This window comes from Alosa sapidissima, chromosome 13 (assembly GCF_018492685.1).
Source record: "Alosa sapidissima isolate fAloSap1 chromosome 13, fAloSap1.pri, whole genome shotgun sequence".
NCBI lineage: Eukaryota > Metazoa > Chordata > Actinopteri > Clupeiformes > Clupeidae > Alosa > Alosa sapidissima.
This window is the reverse complement of record NC_055969.1, coordinates 14336873-14364033: the sequence shown is the minus strand read 5'-3', so window position 1 is coordinate 14364033 and position 27161 is coordinate 14336873. Positions and strand designations below refer to the sequence as shown.

Below are 27161 nucleotides of genomic sequence, written 5' to 3'. Positions count from 1 at the left end.
CTTCCGGCTGTTGTTAGTCACCTCTCCCTCTCTTCATCGACTGCCCTAACCCTCTGCCTCTCTCCTGGATGGATGGATGGATGGACGGATGACTGGGGCAAGGAAGAGGTGTGAAGAGATGGATATCTGATGCGTGTTGCTGGCTGCCGAGGCTATTTTTGCCTGAACGGGCCACTTGCAGACACGAGAGGCATCCCAAGGCCAACATTTGTGCCTAACAATAACCACAGTCAAGTGACGGGAACAGCTGGTGTGTGGAGGAATGAGATCAATAGCTGTATGTATGTATGTATGTGTGTGTGTGTGTGTGTGGGGGGGGGGGGGGGGGGGCAGCAAGGTGTAGATTACACTAGAGGAAATCCAGTGTTCGGAGCAAGGCATGAGATGTTATAACTTGCCCCACATTGTAGGGGACAGGATTGCACAAAGCACACAGCAATTTTTGCTTTCTTTTTCCGCAGAGTTCTACTCGATATACACTTTTTTTGAAGGTTATTTCAAAAATGTTCAGTGCCGGTTTGTGAGGCGCAGGTTTTTGGAGCTTCAGTTTGACCGTTTTGCCTTACAGGCTGAAAACTCAGGGATCACACAGCAACATGGCTGCCACAAAGAGCAAAAGGAGGGGTGGAGTGTCGTTTTCATCAAAAGCTGTGCGCAGTTTTATTGTAGTATTCTAAATTAACATTAAAAAAGAAAGTCTGCCCAGGTCCTGGAACCATTATGAAAGTTAAACGCACAAATTCAATATACATCTCATTGTATTTTACATAGAGGAATAGCGTATAGGCATGGAGGTGGCATGATTTAAATCACAAGGCTTAAAAAGAATCAAAAGTGAGACCAAAAAGAAAAGAAAAAAAAATAACTAAAAAAAAAAAAAAAAGAAAAGAAATTTCTGAATAAATAGAAGGTGCTATCTTTAGCAGAGTAAATTAGATTAGATTTCTTCTCAACGTGGGAGGGGGAAAATAAAGATTATAGGCCAGCAATGTGGATAGTCTCAAGCGCTCCTTCATCACCGATGAGAGAGACTTGGGAGGCAGGTAGAGAAAAAGGGAAAAGTGGCTGAACTGACATAGACGTTGGGGCCTTGCGTACTACAGATGAAAGGAGAGCTATGAGAATGAAGAACTGTTGCTGTACAGGTGCATATGTTAAACAGACTACATCTGGTGTTTCCTCAAACACAGCTTGTCACTAAAACATCAACATAACTAGGAGAAAAGAATGACAAGAGGTGTAATCTTTCTTTTTTTTTTGCTGATTCAAGTTTATAAGGTGTCTTCTTTAAGTCCTCAGGCAAGTAGAAAGACAGCCCTCTACATTGGTAGTTTGATTTAGAAAGAAAATCACCTTAGTTGTGTTTAGGTTTCCTTTTTTTTGTCTTTTTTTTTTTTTTTTTTTGCTGAACTGGTTATATATATTGAACAATGAGAGTAGTCATGCCCCTGTTACAAGATCACTCAAAAGATGGCGTCACAACGGGAGGGACAGGTCTGGAGCTGGGAGACGAACACATTGCATCGTTTTTTTTTTTTTTTTTTTTTATGAGAAGCTACTGCAGATTCCAATTGAACTTTTGTGTCCTTTATAAAAGCAAACCAAAACAAAAAACAAAGAAAAAAAATCAAACTAAAAAAATTCTCTTCAAAATTCTACAATATTTAACTCAAATTCTGTTCAAGTAACCCTTCAAATTGTTTAAAGAAAGCTTTGGGATATTTTGTCCTTTTTTTAATGACTAAGTCATTAAAAAAATCATGCACGCTGCAAAGAACCTCATGCAGTAAGTTATGGTAAACCATCCAAGCACTTTTTATTCATTAATAGTCATAAATACACACAGCAGCTTCATAAGAGAAGGTCTCTGGTTTTTTTTTCCTCTTCAGTTTTTGAATGTGAGATATTTATAAGGAGAGCCTTTTTGCATGGACACAGGAAGCCAAGGTCTGCCACAGCTACCTACGCTCACCTGCTAAAGGAAAAAAATTAGTTATGTGGAATTGATTATCAACTTATTATTATATATATATTTATATATATATATATTTATTTATTTTCATCTCGTCTCTCGCGCTCGCTTTCATTCTGCAGCTTTTTCTCTTTCGCTCTCGTTCGCACGCACGCTTGTTCTCGCTTGCTTTGTTTGTATTTTTTTCCTTTTTCTGTTGTTGTATTTTCATCCCCCCTCCCAGTACACACACACACACACACACACACACACACACTCACACACTCACACACTCACACACTCACACACGCGCTCTCCATTATGGATTTATACAATGTAACAAAGGTGACAGACCTGAAATTACAATCACCGAAAAAAAGAAAAGAAAAAAACAAAAACAAAAACAAACCCGAGAAGAAAAACAAAAAACAAAACAAAACAAAAAGAAAAAATTTAAAAGCAAACAAAACGGGGGGAGGGGGGCTGTTTTGTTGTTGTCATTTCTCTTTTGTTGTTGTTGTTTATGTTGATGTCGTTGTCGTCGTCATTGTTGTTGTAGTATGCCGCCACCATCGTCATCATTGGCAGTTACAGCACAGAGGACATAGTCTGCGATGTGGTTGCTGTTGTTGCGGTGGTGGTGGGGCGTCATCAAAGAGGAGGGGGCGGAGGCTCCTTGCCCGTGGAGCTCCCGCTCTTCAGGTTGAGGCTCTCCAGCGCCACGTCCAGCGGCATGATGTCCACGCAGCCCATGGCACCGAAGTCGGCGAAGTCTCGGCGCTCGTCCTCGTCCGAGGAGGAGCTCTCGTCCCGCATGAGCGTGGACAGCAGCAGCTCCTGCACAAACAGGCTGCGGTCGGCCCGCTCGCCCTCCAGCGCCTGCCGCTCCGCCTCGCTCATCTTGGGCTCGTTCAGCCTGGAGGAGTGGAGGGGTGGGGAGGGGAGAGGGGTGTGCACATGGGTGTGAATGACAGCATGTAAGTGTATGGATAACCTTAACAAACAAAGCAAAAATACACCATGAATAACAAGAACAACCATGACTGTAGAGGTGTGTGTGTGTGTGTGTGTGTGTGTGTATGTATGTATGTATATGTGTGTGTATGTATGTATATGTGTGTGTATGTATGTGTGTGTATGTGTGTGTGGTTCCCATGATCAAAGGTCAGAGGTATGTAACTAGGTGTTGGTTTTGGCGGATAACTATGCATACTTGAGGGTGAGGGTGATGTCATTTCTACCCATAACCTCTAGTGCCGAAAGAACAAATAGCACAAAGCATTGATCAGACCTGTCTAAAGCATCAATGGGTGGATCTGTAATTCTTCCTGTGTTAAGATCCAAATAAAAACATTAAAGTGTGTGTGTGTGTTCTCTAACAACTAGCTAAGTGTATGTACTGTGTACTGTTTTGTGTCAGCCACCACTTTTTATCTGGAAAATATTATTTATACCCCTAATATAACTTTCTATAACTGCAAAATGAGTGAGCAGGCTCTTAATTGGTATATAGATACTGCTTTGATACAATAATCAGCATTTGCCTACAGAAATAAAATAATAAAATGTAAGTGTGGTGTGTCTATTGGTTCAACAATGGAGGAAAGATAAAACATTTCATATATCATGTGCATGTCCCTGTGTGTATGTACTGTGGGTGTGTATGGATGGATGGATAGATTAGGAGTACACACTTGTGTACTCTTTTGTGTGTGTGTGTGTGTACACACATGAACACAAGCCAGAATCGCTGTGTGAGCAGGAACTAGGATGAAGGTTAGAAGGCTGCTCTCGAGTGGGCGTGTCTATTTTTACTCATGTGAGCGAGCGTGTAGGTGTGTGTGTTTCAGGGGGTCAGGATTTGGAGGGTTAGCTTCAGCCAATTAGCGTGGCATTTGGCCGCTGACATGTTTGAAAACATGACGTTACACGGTTGCCACTTCCGGCAACAGTTTTTACATGCTGATTGGTAGATGACGGCTCATGCACATGTTTAGTGTTGGGCACAAGCATCCTCGCGCATCCATGTTGGTTAAAGCGATGGTTCGGAGTAATTTCACTTGGGAAAAGCCCGTAAAAATGTCCTGCAGGAAGCGATTACATCAACGTTTTTTGGTATATCTCAGTTTTTCATATTTTTTTCCAAAGTGTTTACAACTTAGTGTTAACTAATAATTGTTGCAAACTGGTACTACGAACAAAATATTAGTGCATTCCTGGATCTACATCCTTATGCATGCTTCCTGCCAGGACTTTTACGGGCTTTTCCCAAATCACGGCAGTAACGTCGGTACATTATAGTAGCAGATAGTAGCATCCTTCAGGCAAGTGTTATTTAAATAAACTCCTGGTGTACTTACAAACTTTTCAATGCCTCATTTTATGAGTAAAGGTCATAGTTGTACTACTGTAGAAGTTTCGTACCATTCAGGGCATTATTAGTTGGGCAATTTACGAGATAAAAGTAGGTTCCATTATGCCTGCTGTGTTTGGCTCGGGGTCATGGTGCAAAGGACCCTAAGGTGAAATTACTCCGAACCATCGCTTTAAGCATTTCTGAAAGACGATAAATAAAAGACTGCCTACTTTGATAAAGCTACGGATACTTGACTTAATGCCTACATGGTTTAGGTTATATTATACCAGGCTTTGTGGTAAATAAAAGAAAAGTACATTTTGCCATATTAGGGTAGCCTACTATTATTTGCGGGTTGGCAAGGTAACTTGACCTTGACAATACATTTTAGCAGGTGCATAACAGTGACCTAAATCCAATTATTAGCCACTATCATGTAGGCTATGAAAACTATTTTAAACACACAGACTGTAGTCCATGACAACGCAGTCCATGCCTGTAGTTCATGACAACACAGTGTTGGGATCATGTAACCAATGTCTCCCCTTGATTTAAAATGAAAAAAAAAGTCTGACTTTAGTTTGCTTTCCTGCAACATTGACATGATTAGGCTATGCATTTGATTTAAATGGTCACGCTGCCAGTCGAGGCAAAAGCCAAATATCCAACAACCTTGTCTGTCCCGTTTACTTATAGCCTAGATAGCGTCAAAGGAAAGTTTCTGATTGTGACAGCAGTTGCAGTTTAATTTGCGTTGTCTTCATTTTGTCTGCCTGCAAATATAGGTTTAACAAGCTGCAAATTCAAACTGGGTGCAGCAGAAATCCCAGCTATCTACATGTTTCTTACATCCCATATCTACTTAATTATAGTCATTTTCGCACTTGTTACTTAGCACTTGTTATATAGCCTAATACAGCCTGTCCAAATAGCATTTAGGGATCATTATTTGTGTAGCCTAAAGCGAATCCTAACTCAATATTGATTCAAATATGAACATCACATTATAGCCTAGGACTTCGATAGCCTGGTCCTACCAGATTCTTGTACATTTCATAATGTACAGAGAGTCTGGCCACTTTCCATTGCCAAGCGTTAACTTCCTGGAAGGCGAGTACTCTGTTGAAGTTTAAAACTACTGGATCTGCCCAGAGCCACTCTGAACCTGCCATAACCAATCGCTAACCTTTAGTCGTGACGTATGTCTGGCTCAAACTAGCGCACAACCTCAACGTCATCGTCTCGTCAGCCTATTAGCTGGTTTGATTTGCATTGAGCTCAATGAGCATCAAACCAGCTAATAGGCTAACTGAAATAACACCCATACCAATCTCTAGGTATGGTGAAGGGTATGTGATGATGTGGGGCTATTTTAATTCCAAAGGCCAAGGTAACTTTATCAGGATGCACAGTATTCTGGATCCATGAAATAACTGGCCTTTAAAAATGGGAATTTAACATAGGGGTGCCAATACTTATGACCGCTGTATTTTAAGGAAGAACATTTATTTATTTATGATACATTATTCATTCACTAAGAAAATTGGTGTCCTTAAAGGTGAGATATTTCCTAATTTTTCACTTAAGGCATTAAGATCAATTTCCAAAAGATGATTTTATATTCCTCTTTTCAGTCAACTTTAGCATGGGTGCCAATACTTTTGGCCAGCACTGTATGTGTGGCACAGAAACCATACCTCGTGTAAAATCGAACATGTGCTGTGTTCATGTGATCTGTATGTACTAGTGAATGCAAATGGGCTTGTGTTTTATACTGTGCGTGTATTTTCATTGTCTGATAGGATCTTAAAACATGGTGTCTTGATATACTCAAGACTCAAGTTTTTGTCTTTGTGTGTGTGTGTGTGTGTGTGTGTGTGTGTGTGTGTGTGTGTGTGTGTGTGTGTGTGTGAAGCATGCGAGAAGAAAATGAGCGCAGAGATTGGTCACTGCATGTACAGTGTGTGTGTGGGCACCCAGTGTGGGCTACTGTGAATGTGTGTATGTGCACGTGCACTCGGGACTGGATTACTGGGTGCGTTCATGCGTACTGTCCATAGATTCCTGCATGAATAACAGACTATGAATGAGAGTGTGTGTGTCCTGGCGTGACTTATGAATGAGTGTGTCTGAATCTGTGTGAGTGTGTGTGTGCATGCGTGTGTGTGTGTGTGTGTGTGTGCGTCTGCTGCCTCCACTCACCGTGTGAGCAGGAACTGGGAGGTGTGCTGGGCCAGTGCGTTGCTCTCGGGCAGGCTGGCCGGGTTGTTGGCCGCGTTGGACGAGGGCGGGATGGCCGCGGCTCCGCTCCCGCCTCCCCCTCCTCCGCCGCCTCCTCCGCCGCTGATGTTGCCGGGGTTGCCGCGCCGCGTGGCGTTACGCGCCGTCTCCAGCTGCTGCCGCGCCGCCTGCGCCTGCTGGCGCTCCAGCTGCAGCTGCATCTGGAGCTGCTGCAGCTGCGAGGCCGACGGGCCCGACGAGTTGAGCTGACCGCCCGCCGAGCGGCGCACGCCCGACAGCTGGGACAACAACTCTGAGAGACGGAGAGAGAAAGAGAGAGAAAAGGTGAGGGAGAGAGAGGGACAGAGAGAAGGTGAGAGAGGGAGAGAGGGACAGAGAGAGATTGGTGAAGGCAGATAGAGGGGTAGCGAGAGAGAGAGGTAGAGAGGGGTAGAGAGAGGGGATAGAGATAGGTGAGTGGAGTGGAGAGAAGGAGGGAGAGAGAGAGAGCGAGAGAGAGAGCGAGGGAGGGAGGGAGAGAGAGAGCGAGGGAGAAAGAGATGGATAAGAACAAGATGTGATGGAAAGTCAAGTGGGAAAAAATGAAGGGCCAGATGAGAGGGGTGGGGACAAGACAGACAGCGACAAGAGCATGACAGACAAAAAGAAAACAAAAAGACAAACAGGGGATGACAGAAAGAGGGGGATGGGCAATAAGGAAGACAAGGAATGGGTGAGAAATGGACAGACAAGTAAACAAGGGGCACAAAGTGCAACACCCAAGTGCAACAAGATAGAGGGAGACAGCAGTATAGGGACAGTGAAAAAGGACAAGAAAAAGAAAGAGTGAGCGAGGGAGGGGAAAGCGCGTTGTTAGACCGAGAGACACATTAATGCCACCCAGATGGGTCGAGGATGGCTTTGTTTTCCTTCCATCACCAGTTCAAACACCACGCCCGTTGCCAAAACTACCAGGTGGGGATTTTAATGGCCAGGGGAAACTTCATGCCCGGTTCCACATGCCTCTCCATTGTCTGGTGCCCGTGCCAGGGCGGAAATGGGCCCAGCAGAACGCGCCGGCTCTTGGCTGCGCTCTCGTTTCGCCAAAGGGGAAGCCATAGTGTGTGTGTTAGTGTTTATGCACACACAGGCAACAGCCACCAGGCTAATGCAATGCACTTGCAAGTTAGCCCAACACACACACACACACTTTTGTTGGCTGTCTCTTTATTTAACCACACTAACAAAACCTCAAGCCCTTCTGTCACCTGACAATGCTAAATAAACTGCATGAGCGCATCTCCAAAAATACACCAGTATGAAATTGATGGTTGCCAACAGCAACGCACGAAACAAAACGGGGACAATTAATTCCCGTTGCAAAAAGTAGCGTACAGACAGACAATGAGGCTTTAATGAGCCTGGGTGGTCTAGGGGATGCCAGCGCTCATTCTCGGCGGGTACTGTAGTGGAAATGTTTCACTGGGCACACAAGCACGGCGCCGTCGGCAGGGTTGATCGAGAGGATTTAGTGAAAGCGGTTTCTGGACACGCTCTGAACGCAGTCCACCAAATACAACGAGGCAACTGATCCAACAGTCCAGAGACGAGAGGAAAATAGGAGAAACAAAAAAAAAGTTCAGGTAAAATAATAATTTAAATGACTGGTAAACTGCCAGTGAAGTGAACTAATGAAAACCATTTACCGGTATTTAACTGGAATGGTGACTGCAGCAGTCTGTAATGCATAAATGTGTATTCATCTGAACCTTCAAACATAAAATCACACACCACAACTACAGCATACGTGCACCTTTCCAAGGTGATCTTTAAAATTCTGTAAAACTGTAAATTAACAAAAAAGGATGTCTGCCAATCAAGGTTTTATTCAGTATGGCCCAGAAACAGAGCTGGGACAGTCTGGTCAGATAATAAACACCTTCCTGCTTCCCTGGGAGCTGATCTGCTGGCAGATCTCTAGCTCTAAACTCCACAAACGCAGCCAGCTTTAGTCAGCAGCTTCCCAGGGGAGGGCCCCAGGAGCCTCAGATGTTTGGACTGAAGCTGGAGCGGAGACACCTGGGCCCTACAGTATGAAACAAGTTCAACACACCAAGCTTATCTTTTTATTAATTTTGTTACCAATAACCGCAGCCAGGCATAAGCACGAAGGTGGTCATTAACTTGTTAAGTCAACTCAGGTTTCACAATCAAGCTAAGAGCACACTCACATAAAAGGGTGGTGTTGGACATTGTTGGCACCAATCCGAGGTATGGAGATTTAATTAAGAGAAACAAACGATTTATTTCAATTAAGAGAAACAAACAAAATTAATGTACTTCTACATTCATTGAGGTATGAGAATATCACCTATGATTTAACCGGACGGTGTATTGCATTAAATTAATCTATTATCTTGATATATTCTTACGGCACAACGATATTAGAATCATGCTCTCACCTGCAACGCTGTTAAATTTGTCCACAGCATCAAGCATTTTTAGATAGGCACCACGGGAGCCCACAACTAAGCCAAAACACCAGAGGGGTGTTCCTATGAAGCAGGATGCGTGGCATGTTGAGCCTGAAGTCAAATTTGACTGTTCGAATGTTCAGGTAACATACCAGCCGGACATGTTTTCTTTTTTAATTTGCAATTCCATACACTTTAAGCTGTAAACAGAAATGGTGAGCAACGAGGCAATTGCCACACATGTTCATCTACCATTTGTTGAATCTGAAAGCACCGGTGACATCAGGCTCAACGCATCACTGGCCTTACTTTATAGCATCGCCCTCTGGCTCTGGGTGGTTCTGAGGACAGAGTGAGTGTGAGCCCAGATGAACTCCTAGAACAGAACAGCCAACTAGTAGCATATATCCTCTGACTGACTTCTTGTGAAACATTCACTGTTTAAGTCTTTCCTGAACAACTGACAATCTATCAGGAAGATTCAGTTTCTGAGCACTGCGGTGATTTTCTGCATCAAGTCGCTCATCTGGTTCCTTGACTTGGCATGTTATTGTCAACTACTTAAGGCAAGGACTAATAAACAATATCTGGTTGTCATGGGGGCAGCTGACAAACCTGCTCAATCTGTAACATTTTACTATACTACTTCCAACACGAAGATCAAGTAAGTCACATGATTTTGAGGATACCACATGTTTTTCCCCCCGTTTCAGTCATGTTTTAAGACAGCAGTTTTCGTTTTCAAATGGCTGCTGAATAACTACACAAAAAAAAGAACTGTACTTGTTGACTGGTCTCCTTGGCAACAGATCCAGCTGAGGTTTCTTTCTCTGAGCCTCAAACAAACAATCAACACAAGAGACAGGGGCTCGGGTGGGGTGAGGTGAAGAGATAGCAACGAGAAAATCATTCACGGAGCCCGACAGTCACACCCAGTCAGACGGACCTGGCACTGACGGACCCAAACAAGCCACTCAGATGAGCCCAGGCTTAGGGCAGACACATAGTCTTGAAATTTGTTGTTAATGTGTTGTTAAACTGTACAATCTGGCATAGTTATGTTGTTGACAATACATTATCAGCGTTAACAAAGTTCACTGGCGTGAACGAGAGGACATCGTAATATTAGTCCAGCAAGCTGTAGCATGTTCTCACACTCTAGCTCATCAAAAAATTGAATCGGGGCGAGTGATCGGTCATGAGTGTAATCAGAGGGAACAGATAAGTCGCCCTGCCATGCCAAGTAAGTCTGGCGTCTCATCAGAAATTCACTGGAGAGCAGGGTAAGCCAAATCAACAACACTCTAGACACCTCCACAGAGGATTTAGATGCTCTACCAAACTGCTTTCCTTATGAGGCATTAAGGGTCTCGACGTGTGAGGAAAGAAGTCATCACTGTGTGGTTTGAGGGTGTGATGTGACCAAAGTATAAAGTCGCAGAGGGAAAAAAAAAACTTGTGTGGAGCAAAGTGAGGGAGTCACTGACAGAGAGAGACAGAAGCAGGAGCAGGGGGAACCAGAGAGTAAGATAACACTTGACAGCATGGAAGAAAAAAGGAGATGAGGAAGGACACAAGGAGACGAGTGGGCAAAACAAGGAGACGAGAAAGAAACACTCCTCCCTACACATAGACAAGTTAAGATAGATAGAGACAGATACAGGGATGAAGAGGGAGAGACATCAGCAGAGGAAAGGACAAGGAGTTAAAAAAAAAAACTCCCCGCCCAAGACAGAGGAAGATGGAGCGTGAGAGAAAGAGTGATGGAGAGACACAGAAAGACAGAGAGAAATAAAGAAAGGCATCCAGGGAGAGAGAAGGGGGGGGGGGTGTGCACATACCTGCTATGGGGTCCATGGCTTCCCTATTGCTTGGAGAGTAGGAGGAGCTCTGTGAGGAGGAGAGCCCCCCGGTGGAGCTGCTGGTAAAGTGCATGTTGGTCCGGCGGGCCCGCGGACCGCCCAGCCCACGGCCGGGGTGGAACATCCGGCGCACGTGCCGCACGCCGCTGGTCTCGTCGTGGGGGTGAACATTAAGGAACACGCAGAACACAACACGCATAGTACACAGGAAAATTCAGGACATAAACATATGCACAAACAGCACACAGTCAGCCATATGCATCCACGCATACCTAAACAAAAACACACACACACGAAATAATAAATGCCCAAATACGCTAATACCAACGCGTCTAATTCATATAGATCAACATCCAAACCATCTAGGGGTAAGTGCCTTAAAGCAACTCTGCAAACCCCATTAAGACAAATGATGTACACACTCCTAACTGCTAAGTAATAAATTATTTCTCATGGTAGACTGCATTAGGCTCACAAACATGTGATCTCTGCAGTTATAAGCTAAAATTATTCCTGATTCAGAGCATGCCTGAGCACAAAAACAAATCAGAATAATTTTGCATTATATTTGGAAATATTATATAAGATAAATGTTCTACATGTCACACATGCGCATGCGCGCGCACACACACACACACAGAGAGTGAAAAGAAGGACATATATCTACATCCACAGTCTGGTTTTGGTGGTGCTGCTCACACCTGACCTTCACCTGAGTGGGACCAGGCCCTGGTGTCAGCCAGAGCCCCTCTTCAGGTATGGTAACAGTCACAGTACTGACTGACACTGACACACACACACACACACACACACACACACACACACACACACACACAGAGTAAATAGAAGGACATAAGTATAAGTATAAGTAAGTATAAGTATATATACTCTTTTGATCCCGTGAGGGAAATTTGGTCTCTGCATTTAACCCAATCTGTGAATTAGTGAAACACAGCACACAGTGAGGTGAAGCACACACTAATCCCGGCGCAGTGAGCTGCCTGCAACCACAGCGGCGCTCGGGGAGCAGTGAGGGGTTAGGTGCCTTGCTCAAGGGCACTTCAGCTGTGGCCCACTGGTCGGGGCTCGAACCAGCAACCCTCCGGTTACAAGTCCAGAGTGCTAACCAGTGGGCCACAGCTGCCTAACTGCAGCTGCATATCTACACGCATGTGGTGGAGTGCATAAACACAGACACAGATATGGTGCACACCCAGTCCAGAGTTCACTGCACACTCTGACATCAACTGGTGAATGAACGGAGCGCAGAGCAGAGCTAATAAAATCTAGTAACCACCATCACACACACACACAGGACAACGGTCAACTCATACCTCAAGCACAGAAAGCTGGCCAAGGAAGAGACAGTCAGTCAGTCAGTCAGTCACTAGGCTAGCATTACAGCTGTTTAAAGCCATACATGAACGGTACGCTAGAACAAAACTAAAGGTAACTTTAGCCTTCATAGGGCTGTATAAAGTTGTCCAAATGAAAAGGTAGGCATTGTTGTTGTAAAGATATTTCATGTGGATGTTGTTAGTACTATGTAGGCTAGTTTTTAGCTGACCAATGCACGAACCTAAGCAGGAAACAGACAGATATCAACGCGTTGAAAGTATCGTTGCGGGGGTCTGTGGGTGGGTGTGCGTACCATAGCATTCATTCCTGCACGCGCCCCTGCACACACACACACACACTCTCACACACACACACAAAGCAATCGGTGGTCAGCTTGCCAAGCTGAAATGCAAAACTAGTGCAATTCAAACCCATGCAAACACACACACACACACACACACACACACACACACCAAAGCCACTAAGAACCAATGGACAGAGCGCTGTCTGTGGGGGTGAGTCATAGTTCAGGAACTGGACAGTGAAAGGATATTAAATCTCTAGGTGCTCTGTGTTCAAGTGTGAGGTGAGCGGCAAAGTCGTCGGTCACATGATTGGGGTCGCCTCCAGGCAAGGCAGCGCAGATGGGGCAGATCTGAAAGAGACAAGGGAAGGTGAGCAGGGGGTGAAAGAGAAGTGAGCAGGGGGTGAAAACTAAGGCCTTTTTACCCCTGGTGAATGAAGAGACAATCTGCTCCCAAGTTAGAGAGGACCTCCTGATATCAGATCAGATGTGTCCTCCTTATCATTTCATTATGTTGCTATTTATCCTGACCAGAAACTTGAGGTATCCAATATTTCTTAGCTGTTTGTATGTCATAAGGAAAAGAATAACTGGTCACAGCTTAATCTCCTTTATAATGTTAAATTATCATTTATATTGTTGGGTTACAAGTAAAATCTCTAAGAACTCCTGTAGGATTGCATGAAGAAAAGACAGATCGTCAGTGTATAACCCTCCTCCTGAGGAGCCCATTAATGTTATTGCCAACAGCCTGACTGCAACTGATCATGTTTTGCACCAGCACCTGCAAAATGACCAGATGCAAACATAAAACAAACTTTTTGGAGGCTTATCTCAGCCTAATCTTTTGAGAAGGGAGGGTTGAGGAAACCAAGGCCATGAGTCATATCCTCAGATCAAAGGGATTCTGGAGAAATTTGTTTTAGATGGTCAAGGGGCAGGATGAAATTTCTACAGGGGGACAAAGAACTTGGGGGGGGGGAGAGATTGAGGAGGAGGTGGAGGAGGAGGTGGAGGAGGAGGAGTGGGTTGGCTGAGGTACTCACCACCTCTGTGGAGGTCTCAGCGTGCTCCGAGGTGACGTGCTCCTGCAGGGAGGTCTCTGTGTAGCCCATCTTGCCACAGTAGGGACACGTGAACGACTGGGGCTGTTCTACTGAAAAGGCCTCACCGCCATAGTACAGATCTGCCAGAGGGACAAAAAGCACATTCAAAAGCAGGGCAATTTAGTGATCACCTAAAGCTCATCTCATCACATGAAAGGCTCATTTCCCAGTACTTTCATGCTGTTCTAAGAGGGTCCTTGATATGAGGGATACTTTTAAAGGGAATTCAAGATATCTGAATTAAAATCGAAGAGAGAACAGCGAGAGTGAACACGGACACGTTCCCTTACACATTCCATTGGTGCATTGTCATAGGCCAAGGCCAACCAAACATTCCCTTAAGGGCCAATTCAAAAGGGGAAAAAAAGCATCTCAACTACTGCTTCGTGTCCATTGAAATACCAGAAATGTACTTGAGCCAATACACCCAAATGAATGTGTCTGGACAGTGACAACGAAAATAGGCTTTTAGTATTGAGAGAAAGTGCATGCGTGTGTGTGTGTATGTGTGTGTGTGTGTGTGTGTGTGTGTGTGTGTGTGTGTCTGCCTGTAGATCCTCAGATCAACTATTGTTCAAGGGGAAACTCTTTTCTAGGTGGTGAGAGAAGTAAGCATGTTAGGTAGCATACTCTCTCTGTATGTGTGTGTGTGTGTGTGTGTGTGAGTGTGTGTGTGAGTATGAGTGTGTGTACACTTACCAAAGTCTACCCTGGTTAGTATGCACTGCATGGGATGTTCCGTGGTGTGTCTGGTGGTGGTGGCCCCGGTCTCGTAGCACGAGGCGCACAGGTCGTAGTCGTAGCAGATTAAACACTTGTAGCGGCGCCCTCTGAAGTTCCCTTTTAAACACGCGTCACAGCTCACACCTATCAAGAGACAGACAGGCAGAGGAAAAAGGAAAGGAGAGGGGGGATATAGAGGGGGAAGAAGAGAGAGAGAGAGAGAAAGAGAGAGAGAGATGGTGATGCCAACATTCACACCTGGGTACGCTGTCCACTCGCGGGAACGGAAAGGCGACGGACATTGGGGGCTGCTATGCCAACTCTAACAGGCCTGAGAGTGTGTGTGTGTGTGTGTGTGTGTGTGTGTGGTAGGGGGTACAACAGAGCCTCCATTGAGTGTCTTTGTGCAGAGGTGGGGGTTGTCACATTCCAAGCCTGGCCACCATTTGGCCGTGGGTATTAGGTGGGCCTCTGCATTTGCTGTTAGCTGACACTGGCACAGCTCCGCTAGAGGTTAAGGGCCACCAGGACATGACAGGGCAGTCTAGCCATCAGCAGACACAGAGGCTTCCGCTTTTACTAGTGCAAAGGCTCGGATGAGGTCCAACACACGACTGATGGACCATGAGCTGGGGAGCAGCGGTAACATCAGCGACTTACCGACTGACAATCAGTCAACCTACTTCAAATCTTAAAAAAGGTACCAAAAGGAAACCAAATTAAACATTTACATGGGTGCATGGAAACCACCTATCAGATCACTGTATAACAATTCTGTGTGAGACTGAGTGTTACCTTTTCACTTAACTTCTGAGATTCAAGCATTTAAAAACAATGAGTCAAGTCAGTGAGGTAGTGCGCTTAGCAGACAAAAGCCACTGGGGGACTAACAAGTGGCAATTCCGCAATCTGCTTGTTAGCTATGGAGGAAACTTCCCAAATTAGAAATTCAAGAAGAGTTTTGGAGTCTTTGCAGTGACATTTGAAATGTGCCACTCTGCCAACACAAAACAGGGCTTCCTCAGTAGCTTGGTGCACAGTGCACACTTGATATCGTTCCAGACCTCACACACTGAACATACCACACACACACACACGCACACAATCCTATATCACATTATGAGATCGTCTGTCTTCACGGTCACAAAAAGCAATGGCAAATAAAGTTTCAGGGGGGATTTTTGATTTAATTTTAGATTAAAACAGGAAAACTAAATGATAAAAAAAATAATAATGTGAGAATGGAAAAGGGTGACCCAGAGAAGACACTTCCACAACAGTTATCACTTGGACACTACGCTCCTTAATCAATGCAATAGGCCTACATGCTAAATGCATGTTCCCTGCAAATTAATGCTACCTATATCATCCCCATACATTTGGATGTGACGAATTTATTTAGATTTATACTGCTCCTAACTTCAATGCCCTTGGCTCTACCAGTGGAATTCCCAGCGATCAGACGACAAGACAGAGGGGTGTGTGTGTGTGTGTGTGCCAGTGAAACAGAGCGAGGGGGGGGGGGGGGTGTACCCAATTGCATTAAAACTTCTCCCAACATTAAGGATGGAAAGGAAGCTTTGCTAAGCAAACCAATGGACCCTGAATGTGCTGGCTTTGCACGAAAACAATGAAGGTAGCCTCAGTGGAGCGAAAGAGAGCAACAAAACAGGAGCAACACAAAAGCCACTGATCAATAACTCACAAATGAGGGTTCTGAATTCTTCTCATCTTTGGTTTGACATGGTTACCTAGCTACTGTAACCTAGTGATGGGTTAATTGACAAGGTTAATGTCAACTAATTATCCTTGTTTTAGTCATACCAGTGACGGACGTGAATGACTGGACATTTCTCTGCACTGCTCATGACTTCTGAGTAATTCTGACAGGGAACTCCCCAACATCTGACCAAGACCCAGAGAGACAGTTGAATTGTGAGGAGTATGACCGTAAACATCCAACAGGACTGACATTCTGTATCACTGTGGCCCCTTGCCATCACCTTGATTATGTGGTAGGTGGCCTGTCAACAGCTGTGCAGATGAAGGAAGGGTACTTGTTGAGAGATCTGGTGCCACTGGATCTGCAGCACTGCAAGCTCTTGTAGATACATTTCATCACATGCAACTAGTTTGAAGTATTTTGCTGTTTCTAAAGTCAACTAATGTAAGTAAGTATGACATCACAGTACTGTAAAGAACAGAACTCAAAAGCTTCCTAAAGACGTCCAAAAGATTCCTGCATAAACAATGGACTAGATCATATGCCACACTCAGACAATAGCAAAATCATGGAAAATGTTGCCTGCCTTTAGGCTTGGAACTTAAATAGATTGAATAACAAAATGTCTTCCATAAAATAATATAACTATTACACACATGCCACTGCTCAAAGTGAACTCCTAACTATAACGTCCATTTGAGAATGTAAAATAAATATGCAGCGTCGTTCATCCACCTTGACACGCCGGTAATTCTCTTTCTTACATTAAACTACATGTTTTGATTGGCTTCACCTATGATAGTGTACCTTTGCTAACGTAAATACTGACAGAGAACTCCCTTCTAATGAAATATAGTGTTTAGTAGTCTGCAATATCATAGCACTAACTGTCTTGACGATTATATATATTTGGTACAGAACCATAACATATACTTTGTGGCACATAATGATTGATCTCAAAATAATGATTGACCAAAACAGGGAAATTGCCTTAACTAGCGAACCAATATAGCTAGCCAAGTTAGCCAACTACATAGCTACCCTGGTAATCAATCGAGCTTGCGAAGTTAGCTAGCAAACTGACTAGCTTCTCATCTACCAACATTGAACGTCATCATGATACCTTGACAAAATAGTAAACCCAGATATTATCATCTGGTATGCATTGTGAGATAAATGACATGTGTGTGTAACGCTATAGCAAGGCACAGTGACTATCACAGTTGAACGTTAGCTAATTAGCCCGTGAGACAAGTCGTGCAAGTCATTCGCTTTTGGTAGGCAGCTAGCGGTATGTATAACATAGCTGCATCATGACTCAAGCACAAAGCTAACGGGCTAGGTGGCTACATTATTAGCTCATTTATGCAGAAGAGAGTGCACAGAGCAGGCTAACTAGCCAAGTTGGCTAACCATATGAGAATCAATCAAACCAGCCAGCTAACGTTAGTTTGAGACAGCAATTTCGGCGATAGCTTGCTCAATTGAAGTAGGCCCGACAAGGCCTTGACCTGTCAATAGCTACCTCCATGACAGTGCATTCACCTCTCAACTAGTCAGGAGACTGATACGGCACAGAATAGTTTAAAAAAAATTCAATCCTGTAGCAAGTACTCTATTCGCCCTTTGCTAACGTTACAGGCCAACGCATAGGGTGCTTGCTAGCCAGCTAGCCAACTAGCTTACCGACGTCCTATCAACCCGGCCGCGAGTACAAAACAGATAATCTACATAACTTCAGTTGAAAGCCGAGTAAACGTCCTACGGCAGATTTTATTTATTACGGACATCAGTTCTCGTATTTGAACAGACGAGTTAAAAAGAAACAGGGGAGGTTGGAGAAAGGTTGCAAAATTCATGGCGGCCGCCATCATGAGTCTTTTCCAATGCATTTCAATACAAAACATGGCAACCCACGGCTCAAGACTAGCCAGTCTAGAATTCTCACCCAACGACGCACTAGATCGAATAATTTTCACCTACCTTCATGTCGGGACATCCTACAGACAGTGACACAGCCCCCTCCTCGGGCTCCCTAACACGGATCACACGGAAAGATGCCGCTAAAAAGAAATAAAACTGGGATGCGGTCTCTCTTTCCAATTTTCTCTTGAAGATGGATCCGGGGCTTACAGTTCTTCGCTTCCCCCTCCCCGTCTGTCATGAAGCAGTTGTGATAGAGCATTTGCGGACTATGGACAAAACGCTAGGGGGCGTACTTGTCAATTTATCTCTTCTTCTTTGGTGGTATGACGGCGGCAAATTCTCAAGCCTCTCAAGTTATGAAGAGTATGACTATATATCGCCACCTACTGAATATAAGATTACGAGTCAGTACAACATTTTTAGGAAAAAGGCGTGTCCCATGTGGACCCATGCAAAGATTTGACCTCAGTTGCTCAAATATGCCATCCTGCCCTGCCCACAGTTAGGCTGTCAAAAATGAACTGAACGCAACAAAAAAGACTTTGCAAGTCAATGGAATTTCACACGATTTATTTCTGTGACTAATTTAATGATTTAACAGATTCTTCAGAATGAGTCATCTGACATAGAAACAAGCTTTTTTTTTTTTTTTTAACAAATTGTGACACAATAGTGTCAACATGTTTCAAGTCCTAACATTCTATCATAAAACATAGAATACATGTTATTTGTCAGTAAAATACAGTGCATTTTCAAAGACAATTGCAGCACTTAAGTTCAACATTCCTACATGCAAAACAAGAACCCCTGTTGAACAACACATTCCTCGGGTGTCTTTTATCAACTATACTTTTGATCAACAGCATTCCCTGATACTGTAAGTTAAAGCATGCTATGAGTACATTTCAAAAGGTAAAAACATTTCAGGTGGCTTTTTTTTCTCTTTGATACATGTCATTAGAGTCCATAAGCTCCTGCTTTATGATGGTGAGACACACCACAGTTCTGAAAATCAACAAAACTAAAGATTTTGCTAATTGCAGTGACAATCCATATGACAGAGATGGAGCAAAACGAATTAGGCAACCCATAGAGTGGGATGTCATTTTTAAAAATCTTTTTTGGCACTGACTTGGATTGTTTAGGCCTACATCACCATATAGAATGATGCTTACAGTGTGTACTTCCTAGGCTACACAATCAGAAAAAGCATTTTGTATTTGACATACTTAAAAATAACAAGAAGACCCTGACCCTCTTCCTAAAGCTCTGTCTGTTCTACCCCATATGAAAACCGTTTTTCTTCCAGCTCGGTTTTTCAAAACCTAATAAGTTAAGAAATACTTGTCACGACTTATGTGTAAAAACTAGTTAATATAAGATAAGGCATTCTCCTTTGACATTACAATATAACATTTAACAATCACTCAGAAATTCTGAGTCTTAAAACAATGAGTATTGCATATAAATCTAATCAAGTTCTGTAAATTTTAAAAAACACATTTTGCTTTTCTTACCAAAGCAGCAAAATACTAATCAACAATACAACTGAGGAAAAACAGTGCTAAAAGCACTTTAGCCTCTGACCGTTGGGTCACCAAAGTATGGTGCGAACCTTTGTGAACTCACATGTAGGTCTCACATTGTACCTTTCGGCTGCATAACATTCACAACTGCTTTAAGCTGCCCACTTTTGGGCCATGACATGGATATTCACAGCCAAAGAAAAACAATGGACAAACAACCAAAAAGAGAGATAGAGAGAGAATCTCATTTGTAAGTCAAATACTTGTTTGTTGTTAAGTTATGGCCATGTGCCCATTACACACTATTTTGATACATGAAACAGTCACATGCATTGAATCCAACCGAAGACTTCCTTCATTTTTTCCAAACTTTGTGTGTGTGTGCGTGTGTGTGTGTGTGTGTGGGGGGGGGGGGGGGGTTAAGGAAGTCTTCTGTTGTCTCAGCCTCGACTGAACTGAAGGATGATGACTTTTCTATGTTTAATTTGTGGTAGGGAAGGAAAAGAGATCCGTGTGTAGGGGCTTACGAGCCCTCCTCCTGAATTGGGGTGTCTTTCTTCTGTGTGTCGCTCTCTCCCGCCCCCTCCTGACTGGATGAGTGATTGCAGTTGTTCTTGCTGCTGTCGTTGCTGTGGCTGCTGGCGCTGCCCAGTCGAGAGGACGCCACCACAGCTTTGACAGCCGCCTGTGAAATGAAATTGGGGCTCACATTAGCATCATGAAACCACTATTTTTACTTCATAAGTGCTCAACAACTATCATCTTTTTTTAAAATATGAAATCATAATGATGAAAATAATAATTAAAAAAAACACTGAAAAAAAGCTGAAAAGTACATAATTCTGACATTTCTGACATTCATTTAGACAATCTTGGACTGTATACCTTTAAGTAATATTAACAGTAGATTTGGAGATTAATCTTATATGTATTGGCATCCCCAAGTGGAATCTCTGAATCAGTAAATACTGTAAACTACAGTAACTATACCTGCATGTTTTTGCCACCCCTTGGCTGGCCTCCCCTGCCTACCTTGAGCTTTCGGCGCGCATTGAACTCCTGGAGTTTCTTCTGAGCCGTGTCCATATGGGCGAAGTTAACTGCCTTCCCGGTCACCCAGGGGTGCTGCAACGCCTGTAGAGTGGTGAGGCGTTTCTTTGGATCCTGGACAATCAGCTTCTTCACCTGCCAGCCAACAATAACCACAATAATAATAATCACTACCGTGTAACTGGGTCAGGCAGCAATGAATGAATTGCCCGTCTCAGACCAATATCAATTACAGACAGAAAGTCGGGCCAGAGTCATGGTACAAACTGTCCAACGTTTTTTAAAGATTCCGCTCCAGGCAATAATAAAAAGGCAACCCCCACACACACACACCTTGCAAAATAAATAAAGGCAAGAGATTGAAACTGCACTGGGCGCTCATTAAAAAACCATGAGTGCTAGCCACCAAATCTTGAAAGCATTCAGTCTCTGCTGACTAAGATGACTGCTTGGATGTCAGGATAGATAGACTTGATTAGTGTGCACTCTTGGTGTAACCAGAAGCCCAATCTGGTTACTGCAGAGAGACAAAAAAGGGCCTTACACGGCACAACTCCTCCCGGTCCTTTGAGACACACACACACCACGCACACACACACACACACACACACACACAGGCCTGCTTGCAGACACTGCAACATACACTCTCACACACACACACACACACACACACACACGGAGAAAAAAACACCCAGGCTGATTTTCTCATGTGTTTTCATTTCTCATTTCCAAATTAATAATCCTCCAATTAGTTTCATCAATGCCCATAAAATCAACTCTCACCTTCTACTTCAACTACTACCCCGCACTGTGGGTAAAAACAAAAACAATCATATCCATGCAAATAGCACAGTCATCTTTTTTGTTTGTTTTGTTTGTTGCGTGTTTGTTTTCAGCGATTACTCACAAGGTCCTTGGCGTTGAGTGACACATTGTCCCACCAGGGGGAGACAAACTCATATTCACAGTTGAGAATTCGCTTGAACATGTACTGGTCGCCTCTGTCGTCAAAGAACGGTTCAAAGCCACACAGCCTGCCACAGACGAGATGACCACAAGAGCCAAATAAATCAATAACTGGATGTGGTAACCAAATATTAGTCCTCGGAGAAGACAATATTCATCTATTACTCATTGTGAAATGTTTGGGACAAATAATACCACACACACATTATGCTTGAAAATGGAAACTCTCGGTGATGCCTGATCTGACATTTACCAGAGGAGTTGGTAAATGTTAATATTAACTGTAAGTCAATGACTTGCCATGTGTGAGGAACTACTTTTTTAATGCCAGGGCAAGGAAGGGCATGGTATGATGTAATCCTCTTGATCCAAACAAGAGAGCTTTTATAACATCTGAATATTTTAAATGGCAACGTTTTTAATCAAGCGCTGTTTATCATTAAGTTAAGAATGGCGAGAACACAATATACACTCCATCAGTGGGTTGTAACCTTTTCACGCTCCTGCAGGCAAGTGCTTTCTGTTTGATCAATGAATTTAAAAGGTAGCTTAAAAATGTAACATATTCCATATAAATGGTTTGTGAATAAGATCTATCACCAGTAGGGGCAATGGGGTGGGGGCTGTCCTCAGAACTCACAGGATGTATGTGATAACTCCCACAGACCACATGTCAACTTCAGGCCCATACGCACATCCCCGCAGTATCTCTGGAGCTGGGCAAGACAAAGAGATTGAGAGAGAGAGAGAGAGAGAAAGAGAGAAAGGAGGATGAGAAAGAGCAAAGAGGTAGAGAGAGATAGAAAAGGCTCTATGGGTAATCATATATCCTCAGACAACTACAGACATTTCTTCTTACTGTTTCAAATTGAAAGAGAAACCAAAACTGTGGGTTGAAGAAAAAAAAAGAATGACTGACACATACCACAATACCCCGGCGTCCCACACACAGTCTTCATTGTGACCTGATCATCCACAATTTTTGACAGGCCAAAATCAGCTGGGAAAGGAAACAGGATGTCACTCTAAACTATCCTACAGTCATAAGTCTTAGTGGGAGACTTTAAGAAAATCAGTTTATTGAGCATAAACAAAATACGGTATGTATATTGTAACTTGCATTGTATTGTCAAACAAACAACTGGGCTGCCTGTGAACAATTGTTTTGCAGAGAGCTCGATATCTTGGAGTAATTTAGTATGAATCTTTCCAATTTACAACTGTCATTACATTGCTATTCACCACAATTCAGTTTGAAAGTAGGAGCTATCTAGCCTTTTGCAGGTATTGTATTAAACTGTTTTCCCAATAGATGCCCCTATAAACTGACAACTGTGATGCTTAATTGCAAACCTACAAAATAAGTTTATTAGAACAACAACAACAACAACATCATCAACAACAACTCATTGCAATTATATAGTGCTTTTCAAGGCACTGTTTTTGAGAAAATATTGAGAGTTATGTGCCATTGGTAAGTATGGTAGGAACTCCTCTTATGTTATATACTCTCTGGCTGATCAGGCATAACTAGTCGATCCCTGATCTCTCTGCCCAGGGTGGGTTGGTTCGGTTGAGTAACTCACCTATCTTGAGAGGGGCATCTGGAGCAGAGGTGGCATATAAGAGGTTCTCGGGTTTCAGGTCTCGGTGAACCACACCGTTCTCATGGAGGTACTGTAGGCACAGGGGAGACAATCGCTTAAATCTTTTATTCATCTCTTGCTGAGGACCACTTGGTTGTGATTTTATTTTTACAACAAAGGCTGAGTAGAACTACTTTCAAAAGCACAGAGTAAGACTGCTGTGGTAGATCTGATCTAGGAAACAAAGAATGTTTAAAGAAAATTGAGTTGTTTTGTCTGTCTCAAGCGTAATAAACCCAGTGTTATAGATATAAATCAACAAAGTCGTAAGAGGAATTGTCAAAGTCGTAAGAGGAATTGTCAAAGTCGTAACAGGAATTGTCAAAGTCGTAACAGGAATTGTCCCCTCTAAACCACTTACCGATCACTAGTGTTGCTTGCTTATACAGAATTATCACCGGTCTGAGGACGGTGTTATTTTCAGTGTGAACCCAACTTGAGTCCTTATCAAGGATTATGTTTGTGACCAGATTAATGTGTACACATGTGCTACAGGCCGGCCAAGTATAGGGGAACCCAAGTCTGATGGCCAAACACCTGCTCACCACAGAACAAAAGCAGGTGAACGTGCTTGTTTCTGTTCACGTCAAACACACTGTCTCGGCTGACAAGGCTGTGATTACATGTGTGAATTCTGCCAAGTGTGATGTTTTTTTGCACAAGCATGGAGACCTCATCTGCTCAAATATCGACCTGGTAAACGACTCTATCTAAAATGAAGAGGAGTGGGGAATTCATGGTGCAGTTAGATTGTGGAATTCTTTTCAATTGTATGGGTCTAAAATACACACGCACACATGCACTCACAGACACTCACACGTGCACTGCACACACACACATTTCCAATATCAAACTAGCATCTTCACGCCCAGCATCAGCTGAAAGTGTAGTATAACGAGAGGGCTTGTGTTACCAAGCCCTCCTAACCTGCCCTACCTTAACAGCACTCAGCATTATCTCCACAACATTATACCAGAAGAATGTCAACAGTAAGTCACTGTAATACCCTTTTCAGTACTTTACTGTTGTTTTTTTTTTATCTACATTAGGAATAAAGCAAATGTAAAACAAATAAACAAACAGCAGAAAGAGAGATCATACCCCATTTTGGGTGGGTCAGAGCCAGGGTCGTTTGTCATGTGGGGCCCCCAGCCTTTACACTCCTCTAACTAAGCATATCTCTCCTGAGCTTTAATTGCATGATGTACCTTTTATCTTGACAGACAGCTCCAACAGGCCAGCAGATATGTCCTTTACAGTGGGACTCATTAAGGTGACAGACGAGCCTAGTTAAGGACTAGCCCAGACAGGGTCCCTCTGCCAGAGCTGTTGCCTCACCTCTCAGTGGGAACAAGATCCTCACTCTCACTCCTTAATCAAATGGCAACTGTCTTAACCCCCTCAACACCTTAATTTCCTATTCCTATAACCTAAAGTTACATGACCATGGTGATAATAACCTATATAGAAGGGCTAGAGAAAGAGTGGGTCGGGGGCAGGCAGTGAATATGTGTGTGTGTGTGTGTGTGTGTGTGTGTGTGTGTGTGTGTGTGTGTGTGTGTGTGTGTGTGTTTGCGTGTGTGTGTTTAAAGGAGAATTCCGGTGTGATATTGACCTAAAGTGTATCGAAACATGATACCGAGTGTGAACGTATGTCTCATAGCCCATCTCGGCTTGTCCCCTGCACTCCAAAATCTGGCGCTAGTTAGCCGATGCTACCAACATCTTTTTCAATAGTGGTGCTTCGGCATCGGGCTAGCCATGCAAATAAATCACTGTTTTACACCCATTTACGAGGCTCAATGTATCTCCACACTTCATTGGTAGACTTCCGAGGGCCCTGACATTTAAAACGAGACATTGAGAACTTTGAAAAAGCACTGGTAGTTTACTTACAAGACGATTTATACAGACAGTATCTTCACGAAGTTTAGCGTTTGCAGCCATCTTGAATTTAGTCACGATAAGTTGAGCAACGAGTAAGAATGAACAGCTATGATAAGGGATCAGATTACAAAAATAATTCAGTGGAAATGCATGGATTCCAGTTTCTTCCAGTAGCAGCAACTGGAATCCATGCATTTCCACTGAATTATTTTTGGAATCTGATCCCTTATCATACCTGTTCATTCTTACTCGTTGCTCGACTTATCGTGACTAAATTCAAGATGGCTGCAAATGTTAAACTTCGTGAAGATACTGTCTGTATAAATCGTCTTGTAAGTAAACTACCAGTGCTTTTTCAAAGTTCTCAATGTCTCGTTTTAAATGTCAGGGCCCTAGGAAGTCTACCAATGAAGTGTGGAGATACATTGAGCCTCGTAAATGGGTGTAAAACAGTGATTTATTTGCATGGCTAGCCCGATGCCGAAGCACCACTACTGAAAAAGTTGTTGGTAGCATCGGCTAACTAGCGCCAGATTTTGGAGTGCAGGGGACAAGTCGAGATGGGCTATGAGACATACGTTCACACTCGGTATCATGTTTCAATACACTTTAGGTCAATATCACACCGGAATTCTCCTTTAACAGACTGACACACTTCCCAAATTTCATCAACATACTCGCCCACAGCCCTAGCCACCATTGCACCCAGTTTTTCTCATCTGCTCCCTCCATATCATCCCCCACGAGGCCCACCCTCGCCTTTGATTTAATGTCTTGGAGAATACTGCGTAGCTTGGAAACATCAAGATGTTGCCAAGAGTACGCTTTCACCCAGACCCACCCACATGAAATCAAGTAGACACACTCTGTAGCCTGCTGCCTCTAATGCATGGCGTTGTCCATTTATAATCAATTCCAACCTGCTAAATTAATGTCCCTTTCACAGCAAAACAATGCCATCAGTGGCTACTTTACGGCATTAATAGTGCAATGGATTCACAGAGACCATGGAGATTGCAGAAAGGTTAGCTTTATACAAACCAGTTGTGTTAGTCACATGTTCCCATTTTTTTTATTATGAGCAGGTGCATTGGTGGTAAGGTTACCATGGTAACTCCTTAAACAGAGCACTGTAAGCATACAAGTCTGCCTGGTTACTGGGGGGAGTTGCAGAGTCACCTTTATTAAGACAGTTAATTTACGAGAGAGAGCGAGAGAGAGAGAGAGAGAGAGAGAGAGAGAGAGAGAGAGAGAGAGAGAGAGAGAAAATATGGTGAATCTTAGTTACTAGTTTCATTTTATGTATGAATTAATTTATTAATTAAAAAAAATAGTCTTATTGTTAAAGTTTAGCAGTCATAAGTTTACTTTTCTTAGTTATTGTTTTTGTTTGTGTGTCTGCTTTGGCAACACTATACCACATGGTCATGCCAATAAAGCTCTTTTTGAATTTGAATTTGAATTTGAGAGAGAGAGTGAGAGAGAAAGAGAGAGAGGGAGAAATAAAGATAGATATCAGTGTCTTATCTCCGAAAGAATGACTAAGCCTTGAGCAACTCTCTTTTCAGACCTCCTGAATGCTATAAAGATAGCTGGACAAGATCACTCAGTGTTTACTCAACAAAAATTGTAACCAGATGGTTCCTTTTTGGGGTATTTGTTTTGGTAAATAACACTATATAGAGCTTGTACATCTGTTTTCCGGTGACAAAACTCTCTAAGTGACCAGTCTGTACACCAGCTGGGAAAAAAAACATGCCTTGTTGGGGTTTTCAATAATTCAGCAACACCATCAGCTGTTCCATTTGACACCCATAAATAAAAGTCTTAAGAGACTGCCTCAAGTTTTCATGCACAGCAGCACTGCCAACCCCATGGTGGAATAAACTTCAGCCAGTGTTCCATCCTTATAACAAAATGCATTCCTAAACAGCACTGCAGGTCACTTAGGTTAAAAGCTACTCCCGGGAGATGGCATAATGTAAAATGCATGAGTACAGCAAGATACCACGAGAGGAGACATCGCTCGGGATCGGGAGAATGCGTTGACAGAGCACACGGAGCAAATGGAGATGGATAACGGATGTTGGGTCGCTTGGAAAT

General features: G+C 43.3%; 2 protein-coding genes and 2 long non-coding RNA genes across 7 annotated transcripts in view; 1 reads left to right on the top strand and 3 right to left on the bottom strand.

Moving 5' to 3' along the window:
* Positions 1-1791: 1791 nt before the first annotated feature.
* kcmf1 (potassium channel modulatory factor 1) lies at positions 1792-18242 on the bottom strand. 2 transcript variants are annotated; one of them, XM_042058825.1, is made up of 7 exons: positions 18041-18242; positions 14311-14478; positions 13552-13691; positions 12755-12856; positions 10843-11026; positions 6510-6840; positions 1792-2867 (listed from the first exon to the last, which is right to left on the bottom strand). In XM_042058825.1, exons 1-7 carry the CDS (start codon positions 18054-18056, stop codon positions 2603-2605), a joined length of 1206 nt encoding a protein of 401 aa, XP_041914759.1. In that variant the 5' UTR covers positions 18057-18242; the 3' UTR covers positions 1792-2602. The 2 variants fall into 2 exon arrangements, with proteins under 2 accessions (XP_041914759.1, XP_041914760.1); XM_042058826.1 differs by having other exon boundaries at positions 10843-11020.
* The window catches only part of LOC121679796, an 18553-nt gene continuing 7139 nt past the window's right edge, over positions 15748-27161 (top strand). Inside the window, exons 1-2 of the long non-coding RNA XR_006021432.1 lie at positions 15748-15820; positions 24655-24659. This is a non-coding gene — a long non-coding RNA (uncharacterized LOC121679796). The remainder of the gene's footprint in view (positions 15821-24654; positions 24660-27161) is intronic.
* camk4 (calcium/calmodulin-dependent protein kinase IV) overlaps positions 18537-27161 on the bottom strand; it is a 22978-nt gene continuing 14353 nt past the window's right edge. For all 3 annotated transcript variants that reach the window (XM_042058827.1, XM_042058828.1, XM_042058829.1), the window contains exons 7-12: positions 23112-23202; positions 22451-22525; positions 22166-22241; positions 21467-21593; positions 20542-20694; positions 18537-20194 (exon numbers count right to left, since the gene is read on the bottom strand). In XM_042058827.1, the coding sequence (XP_041914761.1) occupies positions 20033-20194; positions 20542-20694; positions 21467-21593; positions 22166-22241; positions 22451-22525; positions 23112-23202 (684 nt within the window). In that variant the 3' untranslated portion in view covers positions 18537-20032. The remainder of the gene's footprint in view (positions 20195-20541; positions 20695-21466; positions 21594-22165; positions 22242-22450; positions 22526-23111; positions 23203-27161) is intronic.
* The window catches only part of LOC121679798, a 3603-nt gene continuing 2575 nt past the window's right edge, over positions 26134-27161 (bottom strand). Inside the window, exon 2 of the long non-coding RNA XR_006021433.1 lies at positions 26134-26237. This is a non-coding gene — a long non-coding RNA (uncharacterized LOC121679798). The remainder of the gene's footprint in view (positions 26238-27161) is intronic.

Excerpts from the sequence above, each read along its gene's own strand:
- kcmf1 (XM_042058825.1), bottom strand. Across the intron at positions 13,692-14,310 it reads ACTAACCAGGGTAGACTTTG|ATCTGTACTATGGCGGTGAG; the intron begins GTAAGTGTACAC and ends TCCCTCTGGCAG. Across the intron at positions 11,027-12,754 it reads ACAGAGCACCTAGAGATTTA|CCCCACGACGAGACCAGCGG; the intron begins ATATCCTTTCAC and ends CTTAATGTTCAC.